The sequence below is a fragment of the Sinohyriopsis cumingii genome, chromosome 9, assembly GCF_028554795.1.
Source record: "Sinohyriopsis cumingii isolate HCF-2022 chromosome 9, ASM2855479v2, whole genome shotgun sequence".
In the NCBI taxonomy this organism is placed as follows: Eukaryota; Metazoa; Mollusca; class Bivalvia; order Unionida; family Unionidae; genus Sinohyriopsis; species Sinohyriopsis cumingii.
In genome coordinates, this window is record NC_142969.1 from 46,528,865 (window position 1) to 46,543,732 (window position 14,868).

The 14,868-nt window shown below is 33.2% G+C and overlaps 1 protein-coding gene across 2 annotated transcripts in view; it reads right to left on the reverse strand.

Moving 5' to 3' along the window:
* Positions 1-1,126: 1,126 nt before the first annotated feature.
* Positions 1,127-14,868, reverse strand: part of LOC149791742 (deoxynucleoside triphosphate triphosphohydrolase SAMHD1-like) — a 38,891-nt gene continuing 25,149 nt past the window's right edge. For both annotated transcript variants that reach the window (XM_089969254.1, XM_089969255.1), the window contains 5 exons: positions 12,315-12,413; positions 7,705-7,821; positions 6,001-6,122; positions 2,172-2,257; positions 1,127-1,499 (listed from right to left, as the gene is read on the reverse strand). In XM_089969254.1, the coding sequence (XP_089825380.1) occupies positions 1,471-1,499; positions 2,172-2,257; positions 6,001-6,122; positions 7,705-7,821; positions 12,315-12,413 (453 nt within the window). In that variant the 3' untranslated portion in view covers positions 1,127-1,470. The remainder of the gene's footprint in view (positions 1,500-2,171; positions 2,258-6,000; positions 6,123-7,704; positions 7,822-12,314; positions 12,414-14,868) is intronic.

The window sequence follows — 14,868 nt, forward strand, 5'->3', positions numbered from 1 at the left end:
CACCACACAATATAAACAAATTATCTGCCAAGAATACCCAAGAATACCCAAGATAATCAAAAATATCCATGCTATTATGGAGATTATTCTAATATTGCATGATAAATGCCATAATTTGAACAATATGTATGTTCTAAAAACGAACTCAATCAGTTGTTCACAGCTTAAAACAATTTATTGATATATTACAACTAATATTCACTAAGAAGACAAACATACTGAACGTGTACATACTGTGCTCTTTAATTTTAACAAGAAATCAAAAGCCAAACAATAATAAAACTTGATTCAGCTTACCATTTAAGCATAGCTACCGTATCTTTATTAAAAGCATAATCCCAAGTAAGTGCCAATAGAAGATTCAGAAGTAACGCAAGTTAAATGTCAAGGCACACCATAAAAATAAAACAACAATTGTAACTTCACATATATCTTTTATATGATATGTGATGTCTTTTTTTTGAATTCTTACATAATACTTTTTTCCCATACAAATATATTCCTTCATAAGCATTAAAGACAATCGAAACACGGCTGTCAGTTCTGGTTTATTTTAGTTAAAATTTACCTCGTGTTAAATAATCCTTTTGAATAAATTGTCGTATGTAAAAGTTAAGAATAAAACTTATTGCATAATATTAGTTGAACATCCATACAGAAGATGGATGAAACTGCGCGTGAATTCTTGTTCACGTGATCCATCCTGCACTAGTAGTAGTTCATTACAATATAAACTTTCTTACCCCAGTCTAATGCCGAATTGCCATTGTAAAAGTCCATAGCGATCGATAATTTTCGTCTGGAAATTTTGATATGACAATGAATGTGCAGATCACTCACAAATCTCGACTGAATAAACTTTGTTATAACTATATTACGATTAAATGTTTAACTAAAATTAGTATTTATATTTATATCAGTAAATGCGCTTGCGTGACCAGTGTGATTGTTACTAATGAGCCCCATTTAGTAATATTTGTAAAGTCTGCATTCATGGGTCAGTGGATATAAATACATTAGTAATATGACTCTTGCGATTTGTAATCCATTTAACGTGAATACTGACATTTATACTATATATATATATATATATATATATATATATATATATATATATATATATATATATATACGTATGTATCTATGTATGCATCCATGTATGTATGTATACATGTCCGTATGTATTACCACTACATTTGTTAAACTCTATTAAGCACTCTTACTTTCAGCACAACATGTTAGTACATGTCGAAATCAAACCTAGCCCAAATTATTCATTTTCATAACGTATCTTCATTGTCATCAAAAGACTGGAATTTTTTCATTAAATGCCCCATCTTGTAATTATTCACAAAACATATTCTATCAGATCAGATTCACATGCAGTTCAGAACATTTCCACAACGGCTCTGCTTCCCAGATGCGTTACGTCCCATTTACTGGGAATGAAAGTATACCATAACCAAAGCATTACAATTCATGCTGTTCCGTTTGGTCGTCTGAAGAAAGAATGATAACATATAGAAAACATGTAGCACAAATCAAAATACAGTCTATGGACGGATACATTTTTAGAAAGAGACTTAGATGGATATACGGATATAGATAAGAATATATACATAACTCGATGGCTAGAGAGAACTTAAACGACTTCCGAATATGGCGGAACCTTACTTTCCACTATAAATTAAAAAAAAACATCTAGATAAATAAATCCGTAAAAATGAAAAGTAATTTTAAGCAGAAATTCATTAGGATTTAAAAATTATGCATTATACAACTGATATATCTCGCTATTAATGTATGTAACCTTGGTCATAGCCTTATGATTCATGGTACACCCTGTATGTATGTATTATGTCTATATGTATGTATGTATGTATGTATGTATGTATGTATGTATGTGTGTGTGTGTGTGTGTGTGTGTATGTATGTAAGTATTATGTATGTATGTATGCATGCATGTATGTACGTACGTATGTATGTATCCATGTACGTACGTATATATATATATATATATATATATATATATATATATATATATATATATATATATATATATATATATATATATATATATATATATATGCATCTGTTAAAACTACATTTGTTCATCTCATTTGCTCAAAGAAACGTTTATATTATTATTATTTCTTGGATTATTTTTTTACCAGATCTTGCCGGCTCCACATCACGTGACACATTCTCATCCTCTTTCTCGTCATCTGACAGTGTTGATCCAGTATCATACTTTTCACTGGTCAAAATTAGCAAAGTTAAAATAAAATAAGCATATATATAAATACGTGTGTGTGTATGTGTGTGCGTGTTTGTCATTCTGTGTGTGGATAGCTTACGATCTGATAAAATAATTGCCAAGTATTAATCATTATACAATCGAATTCTGTTACATGTATAACCTTTATTAATCTATGTATTTGCGCAAAGCAAAAATTAGCAGCGTTAGACTATCTGCACATCTTTTTGACGTGATGTAGTAGATAATTCATTGTTCAGGTGCTGATTCCTGTGCAGGTGATCACGATCAAATTCACAATCCAGGCTGTGTTGTTTTCCAAACAATTCGTTTTATACCCTGCGTAACTGAACCCACTAGTAAAAATATATGAAGGCTAGTTTATATAAACTGAAACCTCAGTTGTGCTGATTGTTTCTGAAGTATATAAATACAAAATAGTATATATATATATATATATATATATATATATATATATATATATATATATATATATATATATATATATATATATAATTGTCGTTTGTCTGCCTTTCTCTTATATGTTATGTATATCTATATTTTGTAATTGAACTTTGTGCCAATTTAAGTTAATAATCTATATTTCTAGTGAAGTTTATTTTGTAAACAACATAATTAATATTTTTATATGGTTATAGATTAAATATTCAGATCATTATTATTTCGAGGTAAACATATTTATTTGTATCTGATAGTAGGACATTAGTTTGCAAGTTTTAATGTTTTCTGAAGGAAACTGTCCTACATCCTGGCTTTATTATTGTGTCTTAGCTTTATATATTTATGTTGTTTACTTCCAAAGTACTAATTCCTACTTCAACATCCGAAGTGGAATCAGTCTTATTGATGTGTTCCATTAATACGTTCGGTGGATTTATTTATTTCAATTATACACTGGACTTACAATGTGCTAATAATACTTCTCTGACTAAATTATTCTTTTGGTATTAACGTGAATTCAGACAAAGACAATTTTGATTATACTATTGTGATACATCAAACTGCTAGCACATTGCCACATGACAGGCCATGGGCACATTAGCAGATTTTTGACTGCAGGTAGATCAGCACATTCAATATTGGAATCTATTTACAACTCCACTTGAACTGAATTGGAACTCTATACATTTAGAGGTGTGATATAACGTTTAGGACAATTTGAGATTTAATTCACACCACTTTTAGTTCTTTTTAAATTTTTGCTGTTGCACTCAAGGGAAATAAATTATTTGCTGACTTTTACAAAACTTGTTGATGTTTGCTGTTTTCTGTTACTTTGTTTAACACATTAACCTCTAGCGAAGACTTAACGGGGCAGGAGGCAGTAACCGACTGCCGAGCTCTGAAGCGTCATGGTCATGCATGATACACTAAAGTTGGTGGTATTATAGAAAGGTAGACAGATGTAGTTCTACAACGATACCAAATAATCTGGAATATCTAGTTGCACTACAAAATACAAAGAAAAAAATCTCATATTTTGGACCCGACTTTTTGCTACCCAAAATTCGTCCGTGGTCGGAATCCGATTTTGTGTCCGGATTTTAGACTTTTTGGTCTCAGATCTAAGGTAAACGGGTATGAACTGCAAACAGACAGACGAGCATTTGCAAAAAGTAGGATAAGATCGGCATTTAGAATAAAGAGTGGTCTCCATACAAAAATAATGACTGTTTAGCAAATTATTTTTTTTAAAATCCAACTTTTACCCTTCTGCTCATGCGCGAGTCAAATAGCCAATGAAAAACGATGTTTCTAACAGAACTAGGCAGCATGTTATTGAAAGATGACCGGGGATTTGGTGTTTTCGAATCTATTCAGAAATAGCTTTCAAAATGTGTTCATACTCGATTTTCAGGCGAAAATGACAAAAAGCTCCAGGGGTTAATGTGTTAAGACCACAGAGTCGTACCAATATATCCTGGTATTCGCCAAGACTTCATGTAGAATATGCGTCACGAGCATAGATGTAATTTATTGTTAATGCTATTTGCAGTTCGATTGTGAACAATTTACCCAATTACCACTGAATAACATAGTTATATTGTAAAGGAACTAAAACAGTTTTATGTGGCTACTATTTCAGACCGTTATCAAATAAAGCTATGGCTATAATAGTGATTCATCTGTAAATGATATTTTGACTGTGTACAGATGATCGAACTAATTCAACACTTTTGAGCTCACGTCCAATCAATCTTACCTATACGGTACAGTATTTGACATATCTGATAGATGTACACATCGTATTTTCTATATTTCTTTTTTATCTAGATGAGGAAATTTAAATGAAAAAGTATTAATGTATGACCTATTTTATGATATCAACATAATTTGAGTTTCTGATATTGAAACTCCTATCGTTTTCAATTGTATTATCAATGTATTTATACGAGGCATGTAAGGACTGTTATCTATTTGTAATGCTTTCATTCATAACTTTTATTACTAGTATTCCCTCTTCATAATCATTGTTTGATCCGATGGGCCATAGATAAAAGACCAAATGTGATTATTAAATTATATCCCTCTGTTTGGATTGCATTTACATATGAGCCTATGAATAATGATTCCGCTGTTCTAAATAACAAACAATATTTAAATAGCATTACATATCAATCAACTTGGATCATACAGATTATTTGTAAACAAGACTGATCTGACGAACAGCTGGTATTCTTGCTGAGCAAGAGCAACAGAAATAGCAAAACAAAAACGTCATATTTAAATTTTAGTTGATTGGCCATCAAGATATGACTTACTTTTGACCACGACATATTTATGATCACAAGCATACTTAACACACCCCTTGACTAAAACCATGTTACTTCCATTTTAAAGCATGAAGTAACTTTTAAAACAATTCACTTGAGGAATAGCAATATTGAGATAATCATTAAATTGTAACTCAAACATATTACATTGGGAAGGGCCGATGCTTTGATGACTGGAGATATAGATAATGTATCAACTAAAATTATCCTGCCTTCGAACAATATAATGAGTTCAGAAAGACAACTGGTTGATCTACTTTGGATCGCATTATAACTGACACCAAATGTATGCTATTGAAAATTTCCTAATCTCATGAATGGCAATGTAATTTTATTGTGTGATTTAAAAAGAAGAGGTGTGCTCTTGAAGAAAATAAATTGTTGATTAAAGAGGCACAAAAAAATACAACTTTTGCCATCATTAGGAAACCTTAAGCTAGGCCTAGGTGACACATTATAATTGGAAACAAATATTAAGAAACAAATATCTGGTTTTGTAACCCAATGGAGAACTCCTTTCATAATTCGCTTTATCTGAAAGGGGTTAATTATTATATATATTCATAATCTTTTTATTACATTAAAACCCAAGATAGCAACTTATTAATAATGCATCATCTTTAACCTAGACAAATATCAAAATGTTTTTATGTGGATTTACCACTCTGATAGGTAAATTAGCATAGGACCTCAGATCACACCATCATAATTTTTGAATAACCAATAAACCCTGTTTAATAGACTGGTGTAACTGTCGCAGTATTACAACTGTTTCTATTAATAAAAGTCAGAATTTGGAACATAATGAATGAGCTAGTACTTATTAAAGATCTTGCTGTTAATGTCGTCTCTTACGTATGTCTTTTATCTTGTTGTAACAGGGTTCTAAGTTTAACAACTTGATCATCATCTTAAATCAAAACATTAAATTCTAAGCAAAGTACTCACGCAAATTCTTTTATAGTCTGTCCGATCTTTTCTATCAGTTTTTCTCTTTTTTCTTTATCACATTCTTTAACATAAAGACGAATGTAGTACTCTGAGACAAGTTCAGGCAGTAGATGTGACACCTGAAACGATATGTAACATTTATTATGTCTTCTGGAGCAAAATGGGTTGCAAATTTATATTTGAACACTGAAAAGTTTTGATGTTTGAAAGGGACAGCAGAAAAAAATTGATAATTGGGAATCCTTATCTTTATTATTGATATGGAATATCGCATCGATGGATACACTTGCATAATAGTTTGATCACAGAGAGAGAGAGAGAGAGAGCATACAATATTTATTAACAATGACGAAGTCACGATAACCACCATGCGAAAAGAAACTGAATAGTATGTATGCGCATTGACGGTTGCTGCTAAAATTGTACTACATAGGGGTATTACAGCTGACTTTAAATGTGATTTTCACAAAAATTTTATGAAATTGGCATGGTCAGTATAGATTCCAGACGAAATGGTTTTGTCTTTAAACACGTTGGAAACACGACATAGGGCAATGAGAAAGTACTAAAAGAGCTGTCCTGAACTGTAAAGACTCGGTGACTAAACCTTCCCATCCACTGAACAAACTATTCTTGACTGATATGTACATTCGATGACAATAACAAGATGGCTATTTAACATTTGACGTATAAACAGTTTAGGAGGATGTACATATGTACGTGTAAGATGTACATATCTTGCGCACATGGTGAGCCTGTCATAGCACATAAATACATCGAGATGATCAAGCTGAAATACTAATCTACACAAACCCAAACTTTGTTCCTCCTCACTACTCGGAATAAAGCACATATGTGGGTTTGTATGGATTGCATACAAGTATGAAACTTTCCGTGTGTTTTAAAACACACACTTTTGAGAAATTGCACAGAGCCTTGTAATGTAAAAAAATCAGTTCAGCGCTTTTAGAGGAGTCAATTCAAAGACATCAGGTTTTCTTTATACTATCCCTACTCCATTTGGCAGATGGAAAATATGCGATGAAAACAAAATTGTTACCTGTACTGATTTTAATGTATGCATATAATGTATGGTTCAGTTCTTGGTCTTTAATTTGGTTCAGTTGTATGTGCATGCTATTCTAATGCAGACTGAATATCTGCACAAATATTAATATGTAATAAAGGAAGCTATTGTCCGGATGATGAGTGTACGGACAACCGAGACTGTAGTGTATATTGAATTGCGATCTTTATGCGAATACTAACATAAGCAGTCTTTCTTGTGAACGTGTGGTGTGTAAATATAGATAAATATTGATTTGGGCGGATTTCATGGGAGCCTCAAATGACTGGGTATAAAACGTTGGTAAATTTTTGGAAACTGAGCGATATAAACCTTCTTTGACAAGTCTTCTTTTGAAATATAAATAACGGAGATGCAATGGTTATTTCCAGACTCTGCATACAGTTGAACATCGCCTACAACGGAAGTTGGAGTAATACTTATTTTGACAATCAAAATGTGAAAGGAGGATCGTAATACATTGACCTGAATATGGTATAGACTCTCTTGCTGTAGTACCAATTGCAACAAAATTATTAGTATGTCCAACATTGGATTAATAAAGCAATGAACATATTCTTTGAGCTTGTAAACAATTATGTTCACCGGAATGTGATACTTTTAAATGAACATACCTTATTCCTCGGTAAGGTTCTGCCTTGAAAACATCCAGAGGCAGGGTTTCTTTTGTTGTAAAAAATCAACTTTTTCATCGGATTTTCGTCTTTCATGCCATAGTTGAAAGAAATCAGCTACAATAGAGAATATAATACATAATATCGGAACACTGTCTAGAATATTTACTTTATATCATGCATCGTATATTTTAAGAATTCGGACGCATTCGTCCTTGTTCTGTCAGATATGAGAATCCTTTCAATGGTTAACTCTATGATATTCCTGAAAATTCTCATAATGATCACAGACTTGTCTTTGATTTGAGAAATAAATAACTATATCAACTGAGAGTACGAGGGATTGGGCATACTAGCTGTTTTATTTGTTATAGTATAAATATTCCAAAGTTCAGATTGTATAATTGCATATATTCTTTTAGAAAAGTTCCTTTAGCTATTGACTCAGGGATCAATTTCCTGTAAGATATTTCATATATCGATAGGCATTGTTGTCCCGCACTGACTTTTTAAAATGACCTCCCCTCTACGAAACTGTGATGGTCGTGTATGTTTTGTCACGGCATCAGACCCAACCTACAATTAAATGTTGCAGCCTTTACGAAGAAAGGAAACATTTAAATGCCTTCCTCTCAGAACAAGTTAAACAGATTTTGACCCAAAGCGTCATTGACTGTAGTCCATTCAGTTTTATGGAAGTTACGCCGATGCCGATGTAGTTGCTATTACTAAAATGGGAAACCTTTACATAGCTTTCTCAAAAGAACTGATTAATATCAACGGACCCATTTCCAACAAAACATCATGGCACTAGATCGGTTACATCCGAAATTATCTGCCGCCCAGGATTGCTTCCATTGTAAATTTTGAAATGAACCTTTTTATTTAGCAAGCATTAAACAATCCTACAGCTTTAAAATCCGTACAAGTGGATATATGTCTAAAATAAAAATATGTTCTTGTCGGTCCCTATTTGTTGTTAGCTTTGCCGACAAGATTCATACGGTGCGTGCATTCCTAAGTCCGTCAATAACACATATTAAGGTCAATAGATGAATTGATTTTAAATCGAAACTCAGAGCATAACCTTTGTCAATTAGTTAAGGCGAATTCCGTCCTTATTTTGTCAATGATTCGCCGCTGGAGGTCGACATTTTCTGATATAGGGCATTGCATTTGTAACTTGTAACCACCACAAATGGTTGTTGAGATATTAACACTATCGGAAGTTTTGGACCCATCTGTTCATCATATATGTTTGTAGTACGTGTGTGTTGTTTTCAGTTCTATACATAATTCTCACTGTACAGTTTCTTTATCTGTAGGCAATATATCCATTATATAAACAAAAAGTGGCTCTTTCTCTAAAAATGTATTATGAATTGTGATGATGAATGAAGTTGCCACTTATAAAATTATAGAATTCTTCTTTTATAAATATTTGTTTCATTTCATATCAAGCTTAATATTATACTTTAAGAAAGGTTGCAGCATCTACATATTTATCAAAGCAAGCTAATGTGAAAAAGAAATGGAATCACAACAGTTATTTGCAGAGATATCTGGGAGCGTGACGTTGCCTGTAGAGAAAGGGAATTAACTCAGGCCGTCCAGTAATAACTTCAGGGAGCCAACTGGCGCGGCGTGGGATAGTTAATCAGAAGACTATATCAATTTATCCGATTTCGAAAACATTTTTCAATCTGGTGTAGCAACCTGTAAAACAGAACGAGTGTTAATATAGGGATATCATGCTTGATTTCCTCTAAACCTGTTTTTGCATTCTAGCAATATATATATATATATATATATATATATATATATATATATATATATATATATATATATATATATATATATATATATATATATATATATATATATATATATATATATATATTGACCACTACAGTGGCCTAGTTGTTAGAGCGTTCGCCTTGGATGCGGGACGTCGTGGGTTCGAACCCCGGCCGAGTCATGCCAAAGACTTTTAAAATGGAACTAACACCTGCCTCTCTAGGCGCTTATCATTAAGAGAATGGTGTTAGGATTGATGTCCCAGTGCTGTACATCACTATTAAACTGCCACACTGCGGAAATCTTAGCGAAATGACTGAAAATAAGTAAGCTACGTTAAAAATAAAAATCACACACACAGTAGCAAAATAAAAGGCGAACACGACCGAAAGAGACTTTATTGTTTTCTTTTTGCCATTACTTTTGCAATACAATGACGGACTGTGCTACTGTGTGTGTGTGATATGGATTTTTAATGTTGCTTAAACACTTTTTCAGTCCTATCGCTATGATGTCTGCAGTGAGATGGTTTATAGCGGACTGTGATAGGAAAAGCGTGCATTTAATTTTTGTCTTGCTTGTTTAACAAATACAGTTCCTCACACAATTTCTGCTTCAGTTGTTGCATGAGTCTTCTTCAATAGAATTATCAATGTATAGAAGTAAGAATTGGTGAAATAAACCTTCTACTGAGATTACATGACCATTCGATGTCCACCTTCAGGAGATCATTTCTAAAGATTAAGGATTAATTTCTAAAATAATTATTTCTGTCAATGTTTCAAGCAATATAGGAATGGGATAGTGTTACATTTAAAAATTATCATGGTCATATTAATATCAGTACTACAATCCAAGCTTTATTCGATCTTGCCTATACAGATTGCTTTCACACGTAGCTCGGTATATCGTCTCCCAAGCACTACAATTGCACCATCTTATTGCATATTTACAAGTGTTTTTATTTTGCGACATTAGCAACCATCACACAGATCGGGTCTGCAAATGTCTCAAAGATACAGGAAAGAAAATGGAAGACATTTGTTATGGAACGCTGTGCATCCTACATTCTGCCACATACTCATTAGACATGATCATCTGCACTCCGTCTACTTTACGTAAATACTTTCTGGGACTCTGGTGACGTAGTGCAATAATGACATGTTTCAAATATGCATAAGAAGATATACACCCAAACTTCAAGGACTATGTCCAAGATATAAAAAAGTGAGATTGCTAAACATTTCAGTCTCTACTTTTAAGGGCATAGTTATTCCGATAAAAAGTTGTACTAACATATTCCAAGATGTTATTGGAATTAAAAACTAAAATCAGCGCCCGAATTTTAAACATGCCAACAAACATGGACTTGATGATGCTTGCACGGATGCTATTGGAAAGAGGACAATTTAAATAGAGCGGAAAAAGTAAATACATTTTACAGTGCGAATACAAATGTAGCGTTTGTAGGTTTAATAGACTAATTATGCCACTATTACTGTAAATTACTATTGATTTTGGACTGTAAGAGTAAAATACTTATTGAGAGTTTTAGTAGCATTCATTCAACAAAACATGCCATGAAGCATCTGAAACTGGAGCAGGTTCTTGTGGTTTCTGGCGTGGCTTCAGACAGTTTAAAAATTAAAACCAGAAGAAATGTTTCTTTCGAAACGACAACTACAGTGTTGAAACACCCATAATGATATCGGTGTCTGACGAATTGATTGAACACATTAATCAGGAAAGCTTGTTTTTTTTTCTTTTATAACGTCTCGAAACAACACTGAAACCATTCCGGAAGGTATGGCTTCTTGATGGGATCAGTTACGTATCTAGTTCAGAAACATAATGTTTAATGACGAAATTTTGATTTAACAAGCCATGCTGAACTATGAATAAAATTGTGGTATAATGAAATGTTGTTATAGATATATGCATTAAGCATATGGGCCCAAACTCCTACCCTTATTTATGGACAAAGGTAAATCATACTATGCAATTTAAATATACATGCGATACAGTCATAGATAAAGATCAGTACTCAATAAAAACTAAATAGATCTAATTCTACCTAAAATCAACCATTCACTATTCATACCATATTTTGGGATATTGCACGAACATCGATTTAATAATCCCCCACAAGGCTACACACGCTACAATTAAATCATTGCTACTGAAGAATCTTTTCGCCCTTTTTTGATAAAATCCTTCGCTTAGGTTCATGTATTACGTTTGCCTATGCAGTGTGCTTTTGAACGGAATATTTACATTACTGGTAAAACCTTTTAGCAGAAGATGTTGATTTATTAGTATGAACTATTTATGAAGGTCTCCGTAAATCAGACTACAATAAAATCAGATGTTCTACATCGGAGCTAATCTAAGTTTTTCTTCATGCTTATATTATATTATATTATATTATATTATATTATATTATATTATATTATATTATGTTATGTTATGTTATATTATATTGCATTGGAAACAATTAATCATGCTGTAGTAAGTCACAAGGATTTCAAAACGGACCAAGTAAGAACGGATTGGCTCACCCCATCAATGTGTAAGATTCTAAACAAAGTTTGTCAGTGAGCTATTTTGTCTGGCCCGTCTGTCGGCTTGTATAATTAAATATGAAAGGTATACATACTTGATGGTTCAGACGATTATAAAGCATCATCAATTGTGTTCTTAATCTAGAAATAACAACTGACGGTCAATGCAAACCATATATGTTTAGCTAATGTGCAGCTGCTCTTCAAAGCTGAGTCAGCTAGCTATAAGAATTATGAGACTGGCTCCGTTACCTCAACCGCGGCATATTCAAAGAATGAATTATCCACCAGCCTGAGTCTTTGCACGCATTCATTCTTTGCTTGTAATGCAGCCTTATATTTGGTTCCACGCTGAAAATGTATAGAATATAATAGCAATGTGTGAACTGTCTGGAGTCTTTAGTAACTGACTAATACACGGATTAACTTAATGTTTCCAATTGTTGTGCCATTATACTGAATCCAATTAAATTAGTCGTTAACAACTTTTCTAAATCATTTTATGTTTGTGCCCTGAGTGAAAATCGTCCAATGATTTTCTTACTTTGAGGAAACGAAGTAGAATACAATTCAACTTTTTCAGAATAATCTATGAAGGTTATTTCTGGTCTTGTAGCACAATAGAGGGAAGAGGAGCAACTCGGGGACAGCACCCTAAACAGATAACATAATGATACATTTAGGAAGTTGTGTAATTTTCAAATGATGGAAGACGTTAAGAGTCAAAGGTGCGGCACAATGACCAGCTTTGGATTAACCTTCTCCCGTACGTCAGATGATAGATCAGTGGTATAAAACTTAATTCATAAGGTCAATACCATTCAGCTTGATACGTGCAGAATTACTCCAAGAGAAGCCAATTTCGATCTGATAACAAGAGTATAACATTAAAAAGCAGATATGTTTGCAAGTAACATCAACATTCCTGGCCCGACAATCGACTTTTTGACTTCATATATCTTCTTGAATGCACTTACACTTCTGTTTAGCCGAGGCAAGTAGCCGAAATTAGATTTAAACTATGCATTCATTATGCATTGGAAATATAACATTAGCTTGTTTTAGCCACATATAAATAAATATAGTTTGTTTGATAACATGTTTTCATTGCCCTCACTGATACCCACTAAACGGTCGGTACGATGGACACTATTGAACTGAATTAATCCTAGGCAATAAATTAGTCAAATATAGTCAACTTGCTCTTGAAATAATTGCCATCTAATGAGTTGCTATTAAACTTCAAAGACAATATGATTTTACAAATCAATAATTTGAATTCGCACAATCCATAAATACACAATAGTCGAACAAGAACCATGACTTCGTAAATTGAGGGGTTAGAATTAACCATTTTTAAATCATCTAATTTGTCGTCCAAATAAAGCTTTTCAGTATTGGTTTGATGTAAAGTATGACGAAAACGCCACGATCTATCATATACATTGGACAAGGATCACCGCACTGTAAACTATTGCCCAAATCTTCTCATTAATAGACCAATCCGAAAGCATGCTGGGACCTAATTAGTTAAAATGTTTTGACTCTCTAAAATATCGTGAAAATGAAACATTTTTGATGTCAAGCTAAACAGCAAATAATTCGGTTCAGATAAGAAGGAAAATATGAATGATAAACTGGTTACGTCGCAGCAAAAATTAATGTTCTATGTTTACAAAGCGCCATAGTTACATAACTGCAGGACTGAATCCGGTCACTTTTAAGCCAATCTAGATCTTTTTAAGCAAATACTACGCTACAAAACTTGATATCAATCAAATAAAGGTTTGAATGTGAGGGTGTTTACAATTCATGTGTTTGCTCATTTTTAGATATAGAAGAAACAAAAAAATCTACTGATCAGTGACTGTCACGGAAATGTATAAATCCCTTTATTTATTAAATGCATGTACTCGGGTTTTGTTTTCTGTGTCCAACAATACCCGAGGGTAATTCATGTATATTGTAAAATATTTCGAAACAGTGAGTTCGGTTCATGCTATGCCGCACGTGCGAAGTGCTTTCGATGGGAAAAACCGAATGCTTCCAGCGCATGGCTCATCGTCTGTTTATAAATGTCTCACTGTAAGACTAAATCTTCATATTACGGAACGTCTTGTCCGTGAGCGGTCTACTTAAGGACTTGCACATCTTCAGCTGTAGAGGTATGTGAGTTGTTTATTAATTTTTTTTTCGTTTATAAGTTATGACTATTGTACTACTACGTTTATTTTTGTATAATTTTCTATGTAGGTTCGGCTTACGTAGTATAATGCAAATATTTATATTCTTGTTTGTGACTCAGCAAGATATTTTATTAGCTTTAACAATGCATTTTATTAAGAAACGTTTAGTAGCATTGGATTCTTATCGGAACAGGTAGTTTCACTTCTGAACCTCTTTATTGCTTTTTAATGTCGTGCCTATAATTTAATTTGCATAGCTTACCCTATATACCGTCATTATGTTTTATCATATATGCTCGTATCAAACATATTATACGGTGTTAAATGTATTTTCAGTTGATCGGAGTCGACGTGGTACCAGCTGTAGAGATAACTACAGAAGCTGACCAAAGCAGCTGTAAGGCTGAACCATAGCCGCCGTAGAGCTGAGTGAATAGTGTTGCTGGTCGAGTAACAGGTGATCGGGCATTGCTGACCGATTGGTGGGTGCCGATTGCTTGACTGACCAAGGACATAAATGATGGTCGGTGACTACCTGGATTCCTGACTGTTTGATTGAACAGTGTGACATGTAGCCAAGTGTGCTGGTGACGGAGTACGTAACTCCATACATGTAATCT